This window comes from Sphaerodactylus townsendi, linkage group LG06, assembly GCF_021028975.2.
Source record: "Sphaerodactylus townsendi isolate TG3544 linkage group LG06, MPM_Stown_v2.3, whole genome shotgun sequence".
Taxonomy (NCBI): Eukaryota; Metazoa; Chordata; class Lepidosauria; order Squamata; family Sphaerodactylidae; genus Sphaerodactylus; species Sphaerodactylus townsendi.
This window is the reverse complement of record NC_059430.1, coordinates 95,592,837-95,615,970: the sequence shown is the minus strand read 5'-3', so window position 1 is coordinate 95,615,970 and position 23,134 is coordinate 95,592,837. Positions and strand designations below refer to the sequence as shown.

The 23,134-nt window shown below is 45.7% G+C and overlaps 1 protein-coding gene across 1 annotated transcript; it reads right to left on the bottom strand.

Moving 5' to 3' along the window:
* Positions 1–10,201: 10,201 nt before the first annotated feature.
* Positions 10,202–22,813, bottom strand: HMGCL (3-hydroxy-3-methylglutaryl-CoA lyase). The gene is made up of 9 exons (XM_048499093.1): positions 22,709–22,813; positions 20,661–20,741; positions 17,793–17,900; positions 16,685–16,780; positions 15,570–15,718; positions 14,690–14,753; positions 13,657–13,845; positions 13,060–13,185; positions 10,202–11,227 (listed from the first exon to the last, which is right to left on the bottom strand). The coding sequence occupies exons 1-9, from the start codon at positions 22,802–22,804 to the stop codon at positions 11,126–11,128; spliced, it is 1,011 nt and encodes a 336-aa protein (XP_048355050.1). The 5' UTR covers positions 22,805–22,813; the 3' UTR covers positions 10,202–11,125.
* Between the last annotated feature and the right edge of the window lie 321 nt (positions 22,814–23,134).

Below are 23,134 nucleotides of genomic sequence, written 5' to 3'. Positions count from 1 at the left end.
CTGTAACAAAAAAAACGAAAATCATTCTTTGAATGGTTCTGTTCAACAAAATGTTGGACCAAAGGAGCGTCTGTTCATTTGTTATGGATGCAAGATCTGTATTCAGAAATCCATGCCCTAACAAATCTAGAAGTTTGACCTACATAAAGATAATTGCATTTGCAAGTAATTATATATGAAACTTGTGTACTATTAGCTCCGCTAGTTTGGGGTTTTTTAGGCTTTTGGGCTTAGGTTTTTTAGTTTTGTTTAGACTCTGCCACTTGCTCTATAGCCATAGATGGAATAAGTGCCAGGGCTTGTTTTAATTCTCTATTTAGACTCAGTCTAGTCACTCTAATTCACTTACGGTGCTGGGCGGCTAAGCTGGTGGAGAGGGGCCTTCTGCCGCGGGCCGGGTGGGAGCTCGCATTTGGCCCGCCGCTTTGTTTTTTTGGACTCCGCTGCCACTTCTGACCGTCTGCTGCCTCCCTGCCATCTGGCGCCTCTGCAATTTCCAACTTCTCCTTGTGGCTTCCTTCCCCTGCCCGGGCTGGGTTCTGTCCGGTCATCTGCTGCTCCTCCCTGGTCTGGCTCTGGTCGTCTGCCGCCTCCTGGGTTGCTGACGCTCGCTGCCTGCTGCGGCCGTGGTGCTGTGGAGTCGGCGGAGCTGGCGGTGGGGACGCCGCGGGGGATGTCCATTGAGACGGAGATCCCCCTGTGACGTTGAGATCTCCCCCTCTCCTCGCGGGTATTAGGGATCTAGGGACGCTCTCGGGCTTAGACGCCGTGGACGCCACTGGAAGTGGGACCGTGGCAGAGGGTCCCTTGGTGACGCTGCACCTAAGACGCTTGCATCTGGATCTCATCTGGCGCCAGGGCTGCAGGGACTCCCTGCTCAGTCAGCCAGTGATCGTCACTGTAGGGACCGGTGGCAGAGGGCCCTTGGTGACGCTGCGTGAGGACACCCATTTGATCCATCTGGCCTATCCATCTGGCCTATCCAACCCAGGAGACTGGCCCAGAGGCTGAGGTAGTGTCAAAGGAGGAGGTCGGTGGCTGGGACCTCCTCTTATCGTTGGGAGGGAGAGACGCCTGTTGAGTGCCCGTTTGAGCGGGAGCCATTCATTCATTCATCTGGAAGCTGTTCATACGACATCGGGGGAGGTTGGTGGCAGAAACCTCCTGTGGCAATTGTGTGGAGGGCGAGATTGAGAGAGAAATCCCTCTTTCTTTGCCCTTCAATAAACATCAGAACAAATACTGACGCCTCGTGGGAGTATTGCAGGCAGCAGCCTCCCTGACCTGTCCATCTGACGCCCCTTTTTTTCTTCCTGGTTCCTCCGACTACGGCTGCTGATAGTTGCCCACTACTGACTGTTGTCCATTGTCCACCTGTTTAATTATAGACCTATGTGAGTCTGGACGCTGACTGTCTTAGATGTTGTATTTGGCCTGTTTATTGGGTTCATTTGAGGATCAAGGAGAGAGGCCGGTGGCAGTGGTCTCTTTCATTGTCTTTCTCTCGTTTGTTGCCCTATTACTTGGCCACCGGCTACCGCCCAGCTATTTGATGCTGATCTCAGACAGCAGAAGTTACATCTATTGGAACTTTTACAGACTCGGAAATGGACCTGGTTTTCTTTATCTGTTGCTAACTGAAGTGTGGACATTTTTAAATCAATCAGGTGATTGGCAGTAGTGGATGTGAACATCAACAACATCGGCAGGAAGAAGTGGCAGTGACTCCTGACCGATGTATGTTTGAATTGGGATCTACCCTCCCCATTGTCATCACCGCCTTTTCTGTTGTTGTTGTTATTGCTGATTGACGCACTAGCACTTTATAATATTAATATTAATATTAACATTAATTTTACTGGTATTACTGTACTCTAATTGGGATTAGTGGCTGCTGGAATCAGATAACAGAAATGTTAAATGATTGAAGGCAGCCAATAGATTTAATTATATTTGCATATGTGTATGTGTCAGTTGCTAGGAGTAGGTGTAGTACTCATAAGGGTATTGCTAGTTTCTAGACTTCTATATGAGGGAGACGGCAGCAAGGGGCAGTGTGGGGCAGGGAGATCCCAGTATTGTGGGACGTGGGTAGATATGCGGTAGGAGGGGCCATATGAGAGAAGGGGAGATGCATCTATGTCACTTCTTCATTCTCCGCCTATCCCGGTGAGATGCGCAGAGAAGCTCAGGTATACCCTGCTTCGAGCCTGGTGTTGGGATTAACGCCAGGTCCATTAATAATAAGACTTCAAGGTGGATTTTCTCGGCAGGCGCAGCTGATGGACCTGGCCTGCATCACCGACCTGCAAGCGAAGGCTTAGATGGTTGCCTTGAATGCTATATCATGCCCCCAGGTTTCGCTTTTCAGTGTCCACCCAGCCCCAACACAGGGCCGGGGAGGTGTGGCTGTATTAACTGAGATTCCATCGCCTTCAGGGCAGTCCCTGCCCCTCAAATTCCTGGATTCGAAAGTGTGCCGGATTGGAGTGGCTGTCTGGGGGAGAGGTTGGCCGCCCTTCCTTTGGTGTACCGGTCGCTTAGCGACCTGGGGACGGGCCTGCCACGGGTTGCTGGAGGCGGTGGCCGAAAGGGCGCTAAGCGATTCCTCGGTTTCTATTGTCCTTGGGGATTTCAACGCTCCATGTGGACGCTTCATTTCTCATGTTCAGCCGCAGTGGACCTGGTGTCATCCATGGCGCACGGCCAGACTCTCCTTCTAAACACCGCGCCACCCATGAAGGCTGGTCACACTTTGATCTGGTTTTTGGGGCGGAGGAATATGGTCGTGATTCCTGTCAACAGAGTGCCATGGTCCCGAACCCATTTTGTCCTGAAGGTTCGGGTGGGACTCGCCATGCGGGCCACCCCTGTCTAGGCGACGGATTCCATTTATGTCCGGGCCAGCTGGCGATTCTTATGGAACCGCTAGGTTCCTGAATGCTTGGCGGGACCCTGAGCTCTTGGCACTTCGATGAGCAGGTAACAGACTGAATTCCAGGCTGTCCGATGCCATTATCGGTGAAATTAATAGCCTCTAGGCGCTTTCATGCTCTCGCTTCACGACGGGCTCCTTGGTATATACCGAGGAGCTGCTACCAATGAAACGGAACCTGTGGACGGGCTAGAGCTGAAGGTGGAGGGAGTTCCTGCTGACGTATGGGTTTAACAACTTATAGGACGCTATGAAAAGCCTCTATGAGTTGGTTTACACGGGAGGGCGCAGGAATGCTCCATTTCTCGGCCCTCCCTCGGTGATCTGCTAGCTCTCGCCTCGGCACAATTATTTTCGATTGTCCCCGATCCTCACTCTCTTGGTGGAGGGATCTATAAATTTCACCTCAATTGACTATTGGCTGTGGAGTAAGCATTTCAGGAGCTTTTTTGTAGATAAAGTTGCGGCCAATTCACTCGACCTTCCGCCAGTGCTGATACAGTAACAGAACTCGGCAGGCCTTCTCGCCGCCTTTGGGTCCAAATTCAATGGACATTTCTACTCTGCGATAGTCCGATGTTGACAGGGTCCTAGCTGCTGTTAGACCTTACTACCTGTCCTTCTGGATCCTGCGGCCCCTCTTGGCTGGATAAAAGCTTGCCGGGAGGAGTTACGCACCCCACCTGCTGAATATAGCCAATTGCCCTTTGAGCAAGGGAGTGTTTCCGGTGGGTTGAAGGAGGCAGTGGTCCGCCTTGACTCTTAAAAAAAAGACCAACTCTTTAGGATCCTCCTGAGGATCTGGCCACTACCGCCCCAAGGCTTCAAATTTATCATTCTTGGGGAAGGTAATTGAGGAGTGGTGTTGGAGCAGCTTCAGGGCTTCCTGAGGACGATCGTGCTCCTCGACCCTTCCAGTCCAAGCCCGCGGTGCTGGGCATGGGACGGAGACCGCCCTCATTGCTATCACAGATATGTTCTCCGCATGCAGCTAGACCAAGGCATGGATCGGGCGCTTCGCTTGTGTTGCTTGGATCTCACAGCAGCCAGCTTTGATGTGGGTCGCATCAATGCACTTTGATCCAATCGGCCTGGCAGCCGCCTCTGGAGTGCGGGGCACCTGTCCCTTCAATGGATTGCTCCTCAGCTTTCTCCAGGGTCGGGTCAGCAGGGTATGGTGCGGGCTGAGGCCTCCCAGAGAGCTCCCCGCTTTAGCTGTGGGTCCTCAGGGGCCCTGAGCTTTCTCCCCGCTTTTATTTAACATCTACATATGCTACTCCCCTTGCTCAGCTGGTGCGGGAGCTTTGGGCTGGTCTGTCACCAATATGGATGACACCTGCAGCCCATTCTGTTGATGGAGAGGGCTGGCGCTCTGCCCCTGCAGCCTCTACAGCATTGCTTGGAGTCGGGTTGCTGGTTGGTTGAAGCTATGAGTAGGCTAAAACTTAATCCAACAAAGACGGAGGTCCTCCCTGGCCAGGCCGGGGAGAGGCCAAGGAATTCCAGCTTACTATACTCGGAGGGGCCGCTCTGGCCCCGCTATCCCTGGCTTCTCAGAGTTCTGGGGGGTCCGCCTGGACTCCCCTGCCTTGTCAATGGAGAGCCAGGTGGGCTCCATGTCACCCAGGTTGGGCGCTTTTTTTCATCTTCGCTTAAGCAGGCACGGGCGGTTGGCCCCTTATCTCCCCTATCTCCCAGACCTACCTGGCCACTGTGATCCATGCATAAAGTCACCTCATGGGCAGATTACTGTAACTCGCTTCTATCGCTGGCCTTACCTGGCGCATTGATCCTGAAGTTGAAGCTGGGTCCAGAATGCAGCTGCACGTGCCTCTGGACAGGTGGTGATTACTCAGATCATATCACCCCTGTGCTATGCCGCCTGCACCTGGCTCCCAGTGGAGTTCCGGATCGCCTTCAAGGTGCTGGTGATAACCTTCAAGGCTGGGCATTACGCCGCATGGGGCCCCTTGCATCTACGTGGGACCGCATCACCCCTTATGTCTCACATAGGCCACCGCGCCGGCAGTGGCAGAACTACTGGTGACCCCTGGCCCCGACGAATGCGCGTTGGTTTCCACCAATCGCCAGGCCTTTACTGCTTCTGGCCCCCCCAGCCTGGTGGGAATACTCCACTTCCATCAGTCATCCTGGAACGCGGACCTTTGTGAGTTCCCGTGAGGGCCTGTAAGACAGAATTATTCCATCGGGCCTTTGGAGAGGCCGGGCCGCTGCTCTTACTGCCCCCCCATTGAAATGCTGCCGAATTTCCATCGTTGTCACCTTGGTTGGGCCTGCGTGCTTCCACCTGGGGCCCACTCCGCCTCTCCTTCTCTCTCTCTTCACCTTCTCCCTTTTGCTTTTAGCCTTTAGGAGCGGCTTTACTTCGTCTGAACTGGTTTTATATTGTTTTTATACTGCTGAATAGCTTTGGATCGCTTTTTTAAATTATATGTAACTGCTAGTCGAGTTTTACCGTTTAAGTTATATGTCAAGCTGCTGTTAGTGACAGCTATAGTTAGTTGAGTCACTGAGGCCTCGAAGAGAGGCCTATATAAATCTAAAATATAAATAAATAAATAAATAAATATTGCAATTGAAAAATGGATTTATGGTTTTTCTGAAATCTGATACTAACCATTCAAAAGTCTTTATTTCTAAGGTTAGATAGCAAACAGAACAAGACTCACATTTGAAAAAGCCTTTTGGATGCAAATCTGCGGCCATAGGTGGTTTTAAATCAACCTATACCAATTGATTTTTAAAGAAAGCTTTTTAGGGTTTTTTAAAACTAAACAAAGGTGATGCAATGTTTTCTGATTATATTTTTAATATTAAATATTAAATGGTTTTACTCAAAGGCGCAAAACAATCTATTTGATTTTATTCAGCATTGATCCCCTAACAATTTTATTCTGGGTAACCCCTCCTCAAAAATTGTTGACACCTAACATGAGACTATCTCAAGAATTGATTTTTTGTATAAAGTGGTTTATTGGACTGGGTATCCTTTTGCTCTTATTTATAGTTAAGCCTACCAGGCAGTTGTAACTTTGTACAGACTTTGATAAAGTAAAGCTAGTTTCTTCACACAGTGCATTCTTATCCATATTCAAAAGTCCAGTTATGTTAAGTATTGTTTACTCCCACAAAAAGTATACAGCCCTCACCATGCATCTGCAACTAGAGACATACAGTTTGATCCTCGCAGTCATGGCAAAGAGGCAAGGTCAGCTGGTCACCCACAGGGGGGAAAAGCTGCCCTTGCCTGCTTCTTGGAAATGAAGATGAGGCAGCCCTGCCTCTTCTTGTCTTTTGATCCTCTGAAAGAGGGAAACACTGCCATGAAAACATTAAACCCTCTGAAGCAGAAAGATTTGTGAACTGATGGCAAATACTGCTGTTGAGGTGTGCATGTATATATGAGAAGTTTCGCTAATGGACCATAGTGCAGGGAACCTCCTGCTGTTAAAATAAAGTTGGTCCAAAAGTTGCTCCAGAGGCTAAAAGTGTCACCAACTTACTACAGAGCCTGAGAAAAGGCTCTAATCCCTTGTTCCCAGATTTTCTGATATGATACCTACCTCTAAATTTCCCATACCTTTAATGACTCATTTGCAAGCTAACATTCGTGCCAACCTCCCTGAGAGAAAACACAGGAATCAGGTTGACACCAACCCATTAAGTAAATAATTTGCCATGTTTAATATTTATATGGGATCAGATAGAAGCCTCTAGTATTTCACACATTCCACAGGACTAAACCCAAGTTTGCCGTCCACTCTCCTGTCTTGGCTCACTCTGTCCCTCCACAAACTTCCTGGCCCCAGAAGCCATCTGGGGGACAGTCATGAACCCCTTTAAAGTTTTAGTCCAAAGTTTGAGAACCAATGCTCTACTGCCCCACCTTCAACCCTCACCAATCTTTAATCTAATACTGCAGGATTAGTTTTAAAAGTTGCTAAAAATTCCTAAACCAATGACTGCAAAGTGCATTGAACGGCCCAGAAAAGTTCTGTGTAGATATGTACTACATTTTATTATCATCAATGTGCTGATTTCATACCTACGAAAAAAATCCAAACGCTGACCTGAGAATCCCAACCACGAGGGTAATCCAGTGGGACTGAGAAGTAACCAAGATGCTTAAAAGATAATGAATTACATGCATTCAGTAACCTGAGAATGCTATCCTAAGAGTTGAAAGTTGGCCAAGGCCAGTGGTGCAAAATCAGTAAAAATATTTTTTATTGCTCAGAAAAATGTCCTACGCATTTTGCCAAAAGGATCTGTTAATGTTACAGTGGTTTGTCACTGAACCACTGAGTTTATACTCTTTGCAAAACCACTGCAAGATTTCCCAGAAGCCTCTTGGGTGAAACATGTAGTAATAAAATGTACTTTGACCTGTTTTACACTATCGGGCCTTATTTTTTATCTGTTGTGACTGGTGTAGCCCTTTTGTTTCTTCTGGATAGGATTTGAATATACAATAGACTGAAGTGGAGAAAGTGACACAGCAGAAACTCGTCTAGAGAATGAAGCTCCCCTTGAAAATATTTTGTCAGCAGGCTAGAGAACAGAATTTCTCTTTAGTTTAAAAACTTTGAGAGCTTTAAAAATAATTTTGTGGTTTCCTGTAAGCCAGCAGCCAAAAATCATCTGGTCAACAGCAATGCTCTCCTCTAGTGCAAGGGAGGAGCATTGCCACCAGACAGATCCCAGATAACTTAATGGTTGCTTCCTCATTCTTCACTCTGCATCACAATTAAAGTCATTGCTCAAAAATTTACACTGAAACAGCTTGCACATGTGCATTGATGTGTGCATGTGTGTGGAGAATCCACTCAAAAAGGTGCATGATTTTAAATTGTGAACTGCATGAAGCGCAACAAATAATTAGGATATTCAGTTAGGAAAAAAAATATTTTGCTCGCTATTCTATCCTGCTCCCTAAAAATTCACACAGGTACCAAGCACGAGTCTGAAGACACAGTATATGTCACCCTTGAAAATTCTAATATTCTTTTATACTTGGGAAACTTTCTAAGAGAAAACATCCCTCAGTATCGTATCTGCAGACAGAGTCTTGCCATTCTATTGGTCGGCTCAAATAAAGAAGTGGTGATAGGACCTGGCTTTGGTCTCCAGGTCACCTCTGCTGGCCCAAGAATCCCTTTCTGTGAATGCTGAATGTTAAGTTCTGTTCCCTAGCGGGGAGGAAAAGGCATGTCTGGCAAGCTTTAAAAAATCTCCTTTGTATGTGCTGCAGGGATAAATTCTGACATTGAGAACAATGATCAAGGCTGAGGTGAGCTTCAAGTTTTGCCCAGTTTCTCCCCACCCAAGAACAACCAGTCAGAAGCCAGGCTGTCTGCAACCCCCAGCCAGACAGGTCTAAATATAAGATAACTGTGGCTTCTAGCTTCCTTCCTGGAGCCTGCTGAGCTGGCTCACCACACACATTGTTAGGACACAAAAAATCACAGTCCTGGGTCCACCCTTAGAGGTTTGCCCAGGGACCAAACTTAGCTGCTCTGCTGTCTTGCTAGTAATCATTCTTCCCTGCAACAGGCTCAAGAGTGCCTGTGGGACAAATACTGCCATTATCCCTCTTAGAGATAGAGGAAACAGGCTAAGGACAGCCAGCAAACCACAAGCCAGCTCATACTTTACACCAGAATATCCTGGCCCCCACTCTTTTCAATCTTTTTTAAAGTAACCTCCCCTCTTCTCTCTCAGCTGTGAACAGCCATGCCCCAAAACTGGGTTCATCCCATGTATCAATTCTCCTCCATGCAGATGCTGCTGTCCTTCTCTCTCGATCCAGAGTTGGCCTCAGACACTTAATGAAGCACTGTGTGGATTACTGTGAATCCAACAGACTGACAATTAATTATGAAAAAACCAAGGTTTTGGTTTTCTCTAGGCGCTTTAAGAAGCTCACACGGGCAATGAATAGCACCCAAATTAACAGGTTAAGTGCTATAAGTACCTCAGCCTTTCATTCTCCTATAACCTTTCATGGGCAACCCATAGGAAGGCCGCTCTCCTTGCTACATCTAACAGTATGTCAGCATTACTACATCTACTCTCCTTGCTACATCTTACAGTATGTCTCACCGCAGCCAAGAAAACATGCTCCCCCTGTATTTTTCTCTCCCATTTGAACAGGGCCACTTGGCACACTACCTGTATTGTTTAATAAACCCTGCTCAAAGGAGAGCCATAATGCTCACCAGGTTTAATGTTATGCCTTCTGCCTTGTTACATGGCAGATTTAACAAGCAAGAAAAGGCTAAAAGATTGTGCCCATGTAATGATGGCTCGGTTGAATCTCTGGCCCACCAATTACTACACTGTTTCAGATTCAAGGAAATCCGATCCAAGTATCTTACTCCTTTACATTTACCTGATCTGCCCAATTTATTTAGATTACACTTGCTAGACAATCCTGATCCTTCTCTCTGTATGATAGTGGCAGACTTTCTCCTGGAAATTACTAAATGCCAGTAGACTTCCCTCCACTTAACATTTATTTCCTGTACTGTATATGTTTTTTTAATCAGTTTTTTTTACTATTGTTGTACTGTTGTCTATGCCAATAAAGGCTTGCTTGCTTGCTTAGATAGAGGAAACAGGCTAAGGACAGCCAGCAAACCACAAGCCAGCTCATACTTTACACCAGAATATCAGTTCATTCCCGTTTCTAAAATTGGTAGTGAGAGAAAAATGGGAGTACTGCCGCCTCACTAGGAGCCACTGAGGTGTAATGGTTATAGAGTGTGAGACAAGATCTGGGAAACCTAGGTGCAAATTTCTGCTGTGCCATGGAAGCCTGCTGGGTGAACTTGGGGCAGGAACTTGTTGAGATGATGAAATGGAGAACCACTTTGGGTCCCTGCTGGAAAGAAAAAAACCTCAAATCACATCATCCTCCATTTAAGATATATCCAATGCTTCAAACAAGATAGCTACCTTTGCTTGACCACTTGCCCTTAATTGACAGTTTGAAAACTCTTCAAACTAAAAACCCCTGACCAAGACCTGGGAAATGGCCCTGCTTGAAAATATGAATGGTAACCGGCTCTTATGGTAATCGTGGTACATTATATTATTTTTGTCAATCAAAACCCTTGGGGATTGGGTGGTCTATAAATTTAAATAACAAATGAAATAAATAAATAAATATGTACATTTAGGATACTGAGAATATTTTTTAAGAAACCAATTTATGGGTAATCGATATGAAAGAAAGGAGTCAGCTGACACAGAAATCTCCTTTATTAAGGAACGAAATATTTCTTAAATAGACTTAAAGAAAAAATAGGTTTTAATAAAAAAGGCTAAGAAAGAACAAACATCCTTTCCATTAAACTGGCTGCCAATGAGTGAGTTTACAGGAGTAATTCTGGCTGGAAAAGGCACACGACTTGCATGTCTCAGTGAACCATTTCTTGCTCAACAGGGCACCTCGAAACAAACATGTGTTGGTACACCAATGTGGAAAAGGCTGGAATTCTCTCTAGGAAACTGGTGATGTACTAGAGAAAACTGCCAGCTATGTTCCTTTAACACAGACCTTCAAAAAATGCCATGTAGCAAAAAGTGGCTTAAGACAAGTATACTGAAGGATGGAAATTCCCTGTTAGTCAGATGACCTTAAAGGCAACTCTATAGTTGCATCTGCATCCACCTGTAAGTGGCACAATTCAACAATCAACTGATTTTACTTAGTGGGACACTGATTTCTGTCCCACCAGTGAGTTTGATGCTGCCTAGATTTGACGATTCAGTCAGCATGAAATGCCACAGGAAGGGGATGGACACAATAACTTTCTGATGCTGAGAACTATTAGTTTGACGCGCATTTCACTCCAAGAGAATGGTTTCTTCCACGCAGCTGTACTCCAAACTGCGACATCAGCTCAAAAGAAGCATGCAGAACAGCAAGAACCAAGGACTATTTCCCCAACTCTTTGGAGGCCAGCAGCAACTAGCAGAATTAGAGATCTTTCCGAAGAGGTCCTAGAGATCCAGCAGGGTTCAAGTGCATACAGTGTCCCAGACCAATTGCACAGTAAAATCTGAACGTCCTGGCAAAGAGTGCTTCAATAAAACTAGGTGAGCTGGCAGATGCCAGACCACTGGTGCCCTTTTGCTCTCAGTCTGGTGAAGGCATGGTCTGTTTCACAGTTTGCAAGATGCCTGGGCCACTTTTGAACTGGTCTTCCTGTTCAGTGCTTTGCAGATGAAGGCGCCGGCATCAAGGAGCTTCGGTAGGTCCACACCCTTCAAAGGAAAAGGTGGACGGGGAGGAGAAGAGAGAACCGTAACTATTTTGCACATGAACCAAATTTAGTAATAATAATGAAATAATTCTGAAAACAGGAACCTATGTGCACTGGACTCCTTCAGACATTCAGTTATTGTGACCATGGCAGTAAAACACACACAGACCGTGATCCACAACATAGGGCCTGATAATGTGTTTCCTAGTGCCCACTTGCTTCTTCCTGTTCTGACTTTCCTAAGCTTCACTCAAGCAGGAGATATTTCAGAAGAATCTAAGAGGCATTGCCTTTGTGTCTGGAAACAGCTTCCTCCATCATAGGAAGGCACTTGGCCTGCAACCTTCCCACATACTGTGATTGGGCCTGCCTGCCACCGCCACCATTTTGTGGTGATGACCACTTCTCCTACTCAAAATTCCAAAATGGTCCACAGGTGCCACAAGATTGGGGACAGCTGTGCTAGGGAATAAAGCTATACTTGCATGCTTTAACTGGTAACTTCATCCGATTCAGCAGTAGCCAATAAACCAGCAAGTCCAATTTTAAAGAGAAGGGCTGATAGAAAGACTGTCTCAATTCTGGTGCTTTACCATAAACAGGAATACTAAAAAGGCCTTCTCTTCTAACGTTAAGTGGCACCTTTTAAAAATCTGGAAGTATTCACACACACACACCTTTTTAGAAAGGCAAATATTGTGAAGTTTCTAAAATTTTAGTAGCATGCAAATGTTAAATAGTTAAGAGGCAAATAATTTATCAATGACATTTGAATTTAGTATCGTGCCTCTTTCCAACAAACAGGGTTGATGCTTTTACACTGGCCACTCTTGCTAACACTTTAATATTAGTTTGGTTTGCATCAGCTGATGTCCCTTACAGACCTGCAGGCCACGAGAAGGTTTCACTGCCCGTTTCTACACATTAAGAGGTTATTCAAAACTCTCCAAGCCAGCCCTACCAACAGAAAACTCCCGAACAACAAACCTTGAGAGAGGGGAAGATGACAGGCATCTATTGCCTGACAGTTTACACAAGTTCATTTTATTTATCATTTACACAGTGAGTCAATATTCAGGAGAGCTAACACAAATAAGAATGTAATAACTATTACCACTAAAACAGAATTATACATGCAGTTATCGCCTAGCCTTAATGATGGCACTTCAGTGATAGTATACTCCTTCCCAGGGATATCCAGTTGTCACCCACTTTGACTCTTGCTATATTTTTAAAATGCCGGTTTTGCTGTTCTAGCTGTGTTTAATTTGAAGGCTTTTAATTTTTCTTGCGTTTCTGCTATAAGCTGACCTGGGAACAGATCAGAATGTGTGAATTCAACAGATAAAGATACAAGTTCTGCCTGTGCCACAGACTTCTGGAGGAGGCTATTGGGGGGGGGGGGGGGCTTCAACCATCCAGGCTTTATGAGAAAGCTGTAACACTGAGTTATTCCAGAGAGCTTTCAGGGCAGTTCTGTGTCCCCCTGGCAAAAGGGAATGGCTATAAACAAGTGTACTACAGATAGGTTATTTTAATGTATTTTTAATGTACTTTCAACTAAATGTTGGGATACAGGGTTAATGTACTATGGTTTTTTGTAATCTGCCTTGGGTCCTGAACTGTGAGAAGAAAGGCAGGCATATACATATTTTAAATATAAAGTACAAAAAATAGCAGGACAGGCTGAAGCTGCAAATTTCCAGCATCCAAAAGGCAGAGCAAACATCCCCTTCCACTGCCTCTAACACACAGAACATATTTAGCCCCAGCAAAAAGCACCCACTTCTGATTACAGTTCAAAAGGAGCAGAAATTAAAACAGCAGACTTACTGTATGGATGCCCAGGCCATGAAGCATGTACACCATATCTTCAGTTGCGACATTCCCAGAAGCTCCTTGTGCATAGGGGCAGCCTCCAAGACCGGCCACTGAGGAATCAACCACACTTACACCCATCTGTAAAATAAAGGAAACATCTCCAGGAATATTTGCCAAGTTTCTAAGAACTTAGAACTGCATGGGCTCATCAATTCAAATTTGAAAAAGTGAACTCAGGAAAACTCCCCCCCCCTCCCCGAGGGTTTTGACTTCAAAACCCTGTTTATTTTGACCATCACAATTTACCATGATTGCAAGACAACAGTTCTGAAAGGTGCAATCATAGCAGATAGGGCGCAAACATTCTTTCGGGAAGAATTTTGTGTGTGGATTCCACTCCACAGGCAAGTCCAATGGGAGGGGGTCGTGTGTATATATATGTGTGTGTGTGTGTGTGTGGGGGGGTTAATTCCCCACCTGTCTGTTAGACTGGTCAACAACCCACTTTATCATTTCCTTTGTGTAGCTTGCCCAAATTGCTTGAGGCACATTTTTTTAAGCTTATGATGCCTTTGGTTATGGAGTCCTAAACAAGGAAGAGAAACCCACCTGGAGCGCCACCAGCGTGTTGGCCAGGGCCTGCCCATAAGTATCGTGGCAATGCGCTGCGAGAGCCTCGACAGGAACCTCTTTCATGACTGCAGAGAGCATCTCCCTCATGGCGCCAGGTGTCCCAACACCAATGGTGTCACCCAATGAGATCTCATAGCAACCCATGGCATACATTTTCTTTGACACCTGTAACAAAGAACAGAAGAGTTCAGGAGGGGCATCTTGCTTTCAGGATCCCATTCTCTCAAAAAGGGCTGTATGGTCATGTTCCAGTAGCATTTTCTCCTGATCCTCTAAAGATGTCAGCCACAGATGCAGGTGAAATGTCAGGAGAAAATGCCACTGGAACACAGCCATACAGCCTGGAAACCTCACAACAGTCCAGAACTATTAAAACATTAAGGAGAAAGCATAGATCACCGAGGAATGCCAAACACAAAGTCTCCACCTGCTGGCAGAAAATGGCAACAGAAAGGGACATACAAATCTCTCTGGGGGTAGTTGCAGAGTTTTGGTGCCACAACTGAGAAAGCCCTCTCCTGGGTTGTCATCAGCTTAATCTCAGAGAAGAAAATGAGTTTGGATTTATACCCCACTCCTTTCTGTCCTGTAAGGAGACTCAGGAAAGTTTATAAACTCTTTTCCCTTGCTCTCCTCACAACAGCCTTGTGAGATAGGTGGGGCTGAGAGTTTTGAACAAACTTTGACTAGCCCAGGGTCACCCAGCAGGCTTCATGTGTAGGAGTGTGGAAACAAATCCAGTTCACCAGATAAGACTCCACTGCTCATCTGGAGGAGTGGGGAATCAAATCCGTTCTCCAGATTAGAGTCCACCTGCTCTTAACCACTAGACCATGCTAGGGTACCTGAAGCATGGCTTCCAAAGATGACCATTGCAGTCAGGTAGGTGTGTAGCAGAGTATCAGACATGGGACAAGCTGATACAAGGTGGGATGAAGCCCCCCAATGATTATACTGGATGTATCTTTGACATCAAGAATGTATGTGGCAGAGAACGGCAGGCACTCACTTCTGCTACTTTAGCTGGAGCAATCTTTCCTTCGTAAGGACAGCCAAGGACACAGGAGACATACCTACAAGCAGGGAAAGAAATGTTGCGTTACTACATCCTATTTAGGGGGAGGTGTGGCCAACAGCTTTTCCCAACTCAGAAACTGGTTCCCCTGCAGCAAAAGAAGAATTGGACATGGGGAGTTTTAGAACAAGCTGCCTGAAGGAATCTTAGATGTCGCTCAACCCACACACAGCACCAACTCGCCTAAACAGTAGTGTATGGAAGATGAAAATGGGAAAGGATATACTTTTTGAGGAGGCCCTTCTGCCAAGAGACTCAGCCATCAGAAGGCTTTCCTTACTGCAGTGCTACCTCAACTGAAGTCTTTTGTGCAAGTGACTTATGGAATTCATTACCACAAGAAAGTTGCTTACAGTCAAGGAAATAGTTTCAGTTCCAGTTTCTTGTTCTTTCTAAGCCTACTTCAAGCTGAAGCCTGCTCTAAAATACAGAGTATTCAACTGTGCCGCTTATTAGCAAAAATACCAGAGCTCTGACCTGTAACAACTTTTATGAAATCGGAATATTAGTCTAGCAAGAACTATCTACTCTGATTGGCAGAATCTCTCCAGGGTCTTTAGAATAAGGCCTTTCTCACCCCCTGATCCTTTTAATGGGAGATGCCAAGGACTGAACCTGAGAGCTTCTGCAGAGAAAGCACTCTGCCACACAAAATCCTATCCTCCACTTTCAAAAAAGCAGAGGAGCTAGGTCTTTTCTTCCTTAACTTTCTCCCCCACACATCAGCTGCCCTTCTAGTTTCAACATCACAGCAGATTCAACACATAGAGATCCCCATCAGTCACTGGAGGTGGCATCCAGCCCTCTCTCTCACCCTCGGACCGGGACGCTGGCTTCTTTTGCTGCACTCAGCACATCACTAAATCTCTGTAGGCTTTCATCAATGGAGCAGTTGATGTTCTTCTTCGTGAAGAGCTCTGAGGCTGCCCCAAAGATTGACACCTCCTTGGCTCCTGCTGCCACCTGCCCACACATAAAGAAGAGGAGAGTTCAGCAAAAGGGATCAACAACAAACTGAAGGTGTACCTACAAACTACCTCCCACTGGCCCCAAAGAGCCCAAACTGGTCACCTTCCAGAAATCTGGCAAGATCTTTGCATCTGAGTTGGCTCTGGGGATGACGGCTAGCTGTGCCACTTAAACTGAATTTTACATTTTTTTTGTCTTGGTCTACAATGAATTCTGAACACACAATTCAGGCAGCTGGAGAACCTGGTCAGATTCATTTCTGTGGCAGGGCAGCAGCAGGTATCTCAAGATAAGACCCAAAACTTTTGGAAAGCAATGGGTCATGAAATCCATGTTGTGTGTGTTTGTTTTTAAAGCAAACAGTGGAATTCAAAGATTACAGAGGTTTTTGCCTACCATTTAAAATTGTATTTATTTACATGCCTCACTTTTCTCCCCCAATGGAAGAATCCAAAGCAGTTTGTAGTACTGTATCTCAGAGGCAGAGCGACAAGAAACTCTGCCCAGGGCGCAGGCATGCCCTGCGCCTCTGCCACAGCAGCATCCGCCTCCTCCGTGGCCTGGCCACACTTCTGCCGCAGCTCTGCCAGGGGCATCATGCCCCACCCCACCCCACCCCACTGGTGCTATGCCTCTGCTGTACCTGGATAAATCTAGGGTTTGTATCGCATGCTCAGTTTTATGTGCCTTCACTGTAACATGAGAATTACTCAATTTATGAATAAAGTGTCTATTGTACATGGATTGTGGGTGCATTAACGGTAACTTGTGAACAGGGCTACTATGATCCTGCTTAATCCAATGAAATAAACTAACAGCCCTTGCAGACAAGGTAGGGCTGCAGATAAAAAGGAGCTCTGTAGCCATGAAGGAATAGGAGGCGTTAACCACAGCCAGAGAGATGAACTTCCCACTTCAGGATCTCCAATCCGTGAGATCTGTCTTGCAAGCTCTCCTTACCGCTGCTTGAAAGCCTTTAAGATTGGGGGTCAGAACGGGGTAGTTGATGCCCGAAACCTTGTGAATGCCTTGCATGACTTCAGCATGATCTGCCATCTACACAGGAAACAAAGAGGCTCATTAAAGAGTTCTTAGCTCCCATACACAAACAAGCTAACTTCGATATTCTGTACCTTCCCAAATGATCATATGGCATTACTGATCCATTCTACTCCCTGAAATTAACATTTAAGTTCTGCAGTTACCAACTCCATGCTTGGAAAGTACGCGAGAGGCACTTGTGAAAGCCCATCTCTCCATCAAAGTCAAGGAGACTACAGATCGGCTCATCAGGGACAATTGATTCCAGTACTTGTCTACACACAATGCCCAGCACCACACAGTCCATGCCTTACAGTTTATATTTGTACTGAATTGCAATTCTGTTTCCAGCCCTCATGATGGCACAGCTATGCAGAATTTGTATGAGCAAAGTCTACTGAGATCTCATGAAACACTTGACTGTTTTAGAGGATGGGGGATACGTTTTCAGTGTTCTTTCCATAACTAGCAAAGCCCAAACAAAATTGAGACAGCGGAAAATACAAAAGGTCAGACTGAATCTGCTCCAAATGTTTGATATATTCTGAACACAGAATCAGGACTGTCTATTGGCAAAGTTTTAATTCCATCTCTGCTAAGGTAGGGGAGGCCAACTCACTGCCAAATATGCAAATAACCCATAGTACTTTCAACTAAAATTATTAATTCCATAGTTAACAGTTACAGTTGTCACGGTGTAGCAGGGAAATGAAAAACACTGAAAAAATACAGCCCCCATTCTCAATTTCTCAGACTGGAAAAAGAATGAAAAAGAAGGGAACAAGGCAAGGACCCCTCTCCCACCATTTCTCTCCAGGCTTCCACATATCTAATTAGGGGTATACAATGATTTCACAATTCATGCACATAACAACTTTGTGAAGTAAACTAGGCAGACCAGAAACTAGTCAGCCAAAAGTTTAAGCCCCAATCTCCCACATACAAACCCATGCAGCTTGACCTATACCACAACATGGCTCGCACACTAGCAGCTCTTCCAGCAGACTTAGTTATAACCACTACTAACCTGAGGAACCCATTTTGGAGACACAAAACTGGTAGCTTCTATGACTGAAAGACCAGTTTCTGACAGCATGTTGATAAAGTCTATTTTCACTTGTGTGGGGACAATGTTCTACAAAGAAAGAAGAAAAAAAGACACAAACATTCTTCACTGATGGAAAGTCTATGACATCATTTTCCCCATTCTTTTAACCTTAAACTGGAAGAAACTGGCTGTATAAAATCTAAGCCACAGTGAGGAATTTGACTGTGTTAAATATGAACAGACTTAAAAATTAAGCAGTACATTTATTTCCATGTAATCTAAGTCAAGGTGTGTGACACATGGACCAGACTTGGGTTCTATACATGTTACATGTGATCTACAAATTATTTGAACCCTAAGGTCATAGCATTCTTTTTTTAAGTGACTTTCTAGCCCTCACTGCAAAGTTTCAAAAAGTAAAAGCAAAAAGTATTTACTAAGAAGCCAAAGTGCACTGATGTATCAAGATTCACATGATTCATAGATGCATAAAGGTTTTGCAGTTAATTTAGATGGACTAGATAGACTCTGGTCTGATCCAGCAGGCTCTTTCTTATGTTCTTATGTCATGTACATATCAAAAAATCCAAGTGGGAAGACACTCAGGGATAGGTGGAAGTTCTCTACAAAAGGAGGAACAGTCAGGGTTGAAAAAAATCAGCCCCAAACAATGCAGTAACTAGATTCAATAATTTCAATTTTGACACTGTGAAAGTAAAAAGAAAAATTAATGCAGAATGGGGTTCGATCCAAATGGAAATACAAAATAATCACCCGTAAATCCTGAGAAATAAAAAAAGTTATAGCAGCCGTGCAGGGCCGGAGCAAGGGGGAACTGTGCCTGGGGCAGGCATACTTCATGCGCCCCTGCCATGCCCCCATCCTGGAATGCCCCCGCCCCAGCATGCACCTGGTTCATTGTGTGCCCCCGCCCCCTTGGCGCTACACCACTGCAGCCAGGGCAGGTAGGAAAGAAAGGGGGAAAGTGAAGTTTCTATTCTTGAGTAGCAAACAGGATGAGCAAATTTGCTGGTGAGTTGGACTGATATATCAGAGATTAGAATGAATAATTGCAAATTTATTCAAAAAGGTGAGTTCTTTTAACTTTTCATCTTCTTTTAATTTTTAATGTTATTGTAACTGGTTCCCTTTCAAATATTATACATCTTGTACATAATTGGTTGACATATACAGAAGGCCTACTTTAACTGCTTTTCCGTAACTGGGAGTCTTGCTGACTAGGCACCTGGCCAAAGGGGCAAAGATTCCCTCTGTTGCAATCCACAGGCGCACAACTGACTTTAGAACAGGTAAACAAAGGAGAGTCAATATTACACCAAAGTTCCCCAACCGCTCTTAGGTTACCACAGAGCAGATATTTCAAAGACGTCAATGCTCACCTTCACCCAACTGAGCAGCCTTCACAGGTTGAACTAGGAAGCTGTCTCAATGCCACTGGCCATCTCTCTCCACTGTCTGTTCTGACTAGAAGAGACTTCCTGGGGTCTCAAGCTGAGAAAATGCTCTCTCAGCACCTACAGCTTAAGATACTTTAACTGGAGATGCCCAGGACTGAACCTGGGATTGTCTGAATTCAAAGGAGCAGTTCTACCCCACAACTATTACCTCTGAATACAACAAAAATTATATTTCCACCATAGCATAAACGTCCTTCCACCTAGTTCTTTCATATCCACCCATGGTGGCATTTTGAGGGCATTCTCTTGACAGTGCCAGCCCCCTAGCTTCCACATTTTGCAGATACATAATCAAGGTTATTTAGGATGCATTTGACCTGGGACTGCACAGCCATCACATATACTACTGCACACATACATGTGTGACATATTCGATATATCAAAAACCATGAAAAGTTTATGCACAGGAACTGAAATCTGATTTCTGACGTTACCTATGTTCTCAGAAGCCAAGAGGCAGGTGACACGCACTTCACAGATGTTTTAATTTTTGAGCTATTTTACCTAAAAGCTAACGTGTTGAGAATGTGTGAATGACCAGGGGTAGGAAACCTGCGGCTCTCCAGATGTTCAGGAACTACAATTCCCATCAGCCTCTGTCAGCATGGCCAATTGGCCATGCTTGTAGGGGCTGATGGGAATTGTAGTTCCTGAACATCTGGAGAGCCGCAGGTTCCCTACCCCTGAGCTAGCCCAAGGGTGTTTTTTTCAATACATCCATGGCGAAGTTGAGATCCTAATCCTAAATTGTACATAGCCCATTGATCTACCCTGGCACATTTCTGTTAACCAACATGTTTGGTTTGCATAGAAAATGAAACTCAAGATGCAAGGTGAAGGTGGACTTGTTAAACTTCAATAACTGTTGAAAAATCCTAGTACTGATGCTGTTGTAGCAGAAAGTTTGAGAATCAGAAGATTCAACTATCAGGAATACAGCAAAAGCATACTACAGGTTTATAGCCATGCTCAGTTGTATGGCCATCAATGGCTGCTAGCTACAGTGACTAAATCAGTGGTTCTCAACCTTTCTAATGCCACGACCCTTTAATACAGTTCCTCATGTTGTGGTGACCCCCAACCATAAAATTATTTGTGTCTCGGTTCCTAAGACCATTGGAAATATGTGTTTCCGATGGTCTTAGGCAACCCCTGTGAAAAGATCGTTCGACCCCCAAAGGGGTTGTGACCCATAGGTTGAGAACCGCTGGACTAAATAAAACCTCCACACAGAGGCAGTATACTAGTGCTGGGAGGCAGCACTGGGAAACACCTTTGCTTCTTCTTTTTTGGCCTTCCAAGAGAACTGCGTGAAACCTGATTCTGTATTGGCCTGATCCAGCAGGGCAGCTCAGATGCTCTTAATTACCTTTTCATTCTGCAGGCCGTCCCGTGGACCAACCTCAACTATTTTAACGTGCCTGGGAAGAGGACTGGCTGTTGAGCTGAGCTGTAAGAAAAAGGGATGGATGAGTGGGGGAAAAATAATCAAAGCAGGGGTTAGCATGACATTTTCACACACAGCCTCATTTAAAATGCCTAACTCATGAGAAACTGCAGGATCATTGTTATTCTAGCTTCTGAGATCACACATGGGCAAAGTGCAACCCAGGGGCCACATGTGACACACAGAAACTTTTCATCCAGCCCTCAAGCCCCTTGACAATTTGACAGCTTACTACCTTGCAGCTGCAAAATAGTTCAAACGACCAGAACTGTAAACAGGAAGAGCTGGTTTCCAACCCGGAACCTCCAGCATAGACACTGAGGCAAAAAGGTTGCTCATCCCAGTCGAGGATCATGACCTAAGTCAGATCAACTAACAGACTAGAAAACTTCAGGCTTGGAGAACTTCTTCAGCCTGCTCCTCTTTTTAAAGGGGATCACTGAGCTACCCTCGCAAGGCAGTGCATTACAATTGTCCATTACAATTGTACTGTGTCCAGTTCTGGTCGCCGCATCTCAAAAAGGATATTGAGGAGATAGAAAAAAGTGCAGAGAAGGGCAACAAGGATGATGATTGAGGGACTGGAGCACCTTCCCTATGAGGAGAGGCTGCAGCGTTTGGGACTCTTTAGTTTGGAGAGGAGGTGGCTGAGGGGGGATATGATTGAAGTCTACAAAATTATGCATGGGGTAGAAAATGTTGACAGAGAGAAATTTTTATGCTCTCTCACATATCACTAAGAACCAGGGGCATTCATTGCAGAAATGCTGGGGAAGAATTATAGGACTAATAAAAGGAAACACTTCTTCACTTGCATGAACGTCAGTGATTGGTGTTTCGGAATATGCTGCCACAGGAGGTGGTGATGGCCACTAACCTGGATAGCTTTAAAAGGGGCTTGGACAGATTTATGGAGGAGAAGTCGATTTATGGCTACCAATCTTGATCCTCCTTGATCTGAGATTGCAAATGCCTTAACAGACCAGGTGATCGGGAGCAACAGCCACAGAAGGCCATTGCGTTCACATCCTACATGTGAGCTCCCAAAGGCACCTGGTGGGCCACTGCGAGTAGCAAAGAGCTGGACTAGATGGACTTTGGTCTGATCCAGCTGGCTTGTTCTTATAATTCTGCCAGCTGGGCTCCTCTCCCACCCACCTCTCTGAATACACAGGCTGTAGCACCGAGTCAGTGCTTGACTGCCCACAGGGTCATTCTATACTAGAATCCAACTGTTTGACTCCCAAATGCAATTCTCTGTACACGGCATCTAATATGTTTGAGTTTAGGTCCCATATAAAAACCCTCTCTTGTTCACACAAGCTGTGTGGTGTATTCACAAATGGATCCCCCTAACTCTGCTTCCAATACACAGAACTCTCAATATTCTCCCCTATTTGCTAGCTAAAGTGAGAAGAAGAGTAGAAGAAGAGTTTGGATTCTCTCCAGTAGGAGACTCAGAGGGGCTTACAATCTCCTTGCCCTCCCCTTGCCCTCAACAAACACCCTGTGAAGTCGGTGAGGCTGAGAGAGCTCCGAAAAGCTGTGACTAGCCCAAGGTCACCCAGCTGGCGTGGGTGGGAGTGCCCAGGCTAATCTGAATTCCCCAGATAAGCCTCCACAACTCAAGCAGCAGAGCGGGGAATCAAACCCGGTTCCTCCAGATCAGAGTGCACCTGCTCTTAGCCACTAAGCCACTGCTGCTCCAGTGAGAGAAACCCACTACCTCTTACAAACATTTGTACACACATATGCAGGATGGATGGATATTCGCTGTAATACGCGAACTGGGCTAATAATTTTAGGTATCCCTTCCTGGTTGGGAAGAACCTAGAACTCGGGTCTCCATAGTGCACTGATCTGGGAGGCGTTAACTTCCCACCATTAGGACGAACCTCTGCTGAGGAGGGGGACACACAGCCAAACAAACCCCCTCCCAACCAGCGAGAGCCTCTAGCCCAGCCACTCACCGGCCGCAAAGAGGCTACCAGACGCGGGAGCGCTCGCTTCGCCATACCCATCTCCGCCGCCGCTTCCCTTCCCCTTTGAGGACACACTCGGGTCATGTGACACAAAGCAGCCACTGGTCCGGTCATGTGACCTTCCCACGTGCGGCTACTTACTTTTATCCGGGAACAGATTTTTCCCCGGGTGGCCGGTGGAAACAGGGGGCTTGCCCTTTGGGGAAGATTAAGGTGCACCGGGAGGGGGGTAATTCTTACCCCCGCTCTGGTAAATACCAGCTAGAGACATGCGCCTCGCCAAATGACAGCAGACTCCAAGCTCACTAGGGATGTTCTTTTTTAAAAGTAGTCCGCCTGTCAAACTCGGCATTAACGGGCACTGGCTCCCTGCAGTCTTTTAACTGGCAACTGACCCTGGATTTTTGGCCTTTG

Bases quoted from the DNA above. Each gene is read 5' to 3' on its own strand.
- HMGCL (XM_048499093.1), bottom strand. From the start codon at position 22,804: ATGACCCGAGTGTGTCCTCAAAGGGGAAGGGAAGCGGCGGCGGAGATG. The intron at 20,742-22,708 runs GTGAGTGGCTGG...TTTTTCTTACAG, and splicing joins TGGTAGCCTCTTTGCGGCCG to CTCAGCTCAACAGCCAGTCC. The intron at 14,754-15,569 runs GTGAGAGAGAGG...CCCTGCTTGTAG, and splicing joins GCCAGCGTCCCGGTCCGAGG to GTATGTCTCCTGTGTCCTTG.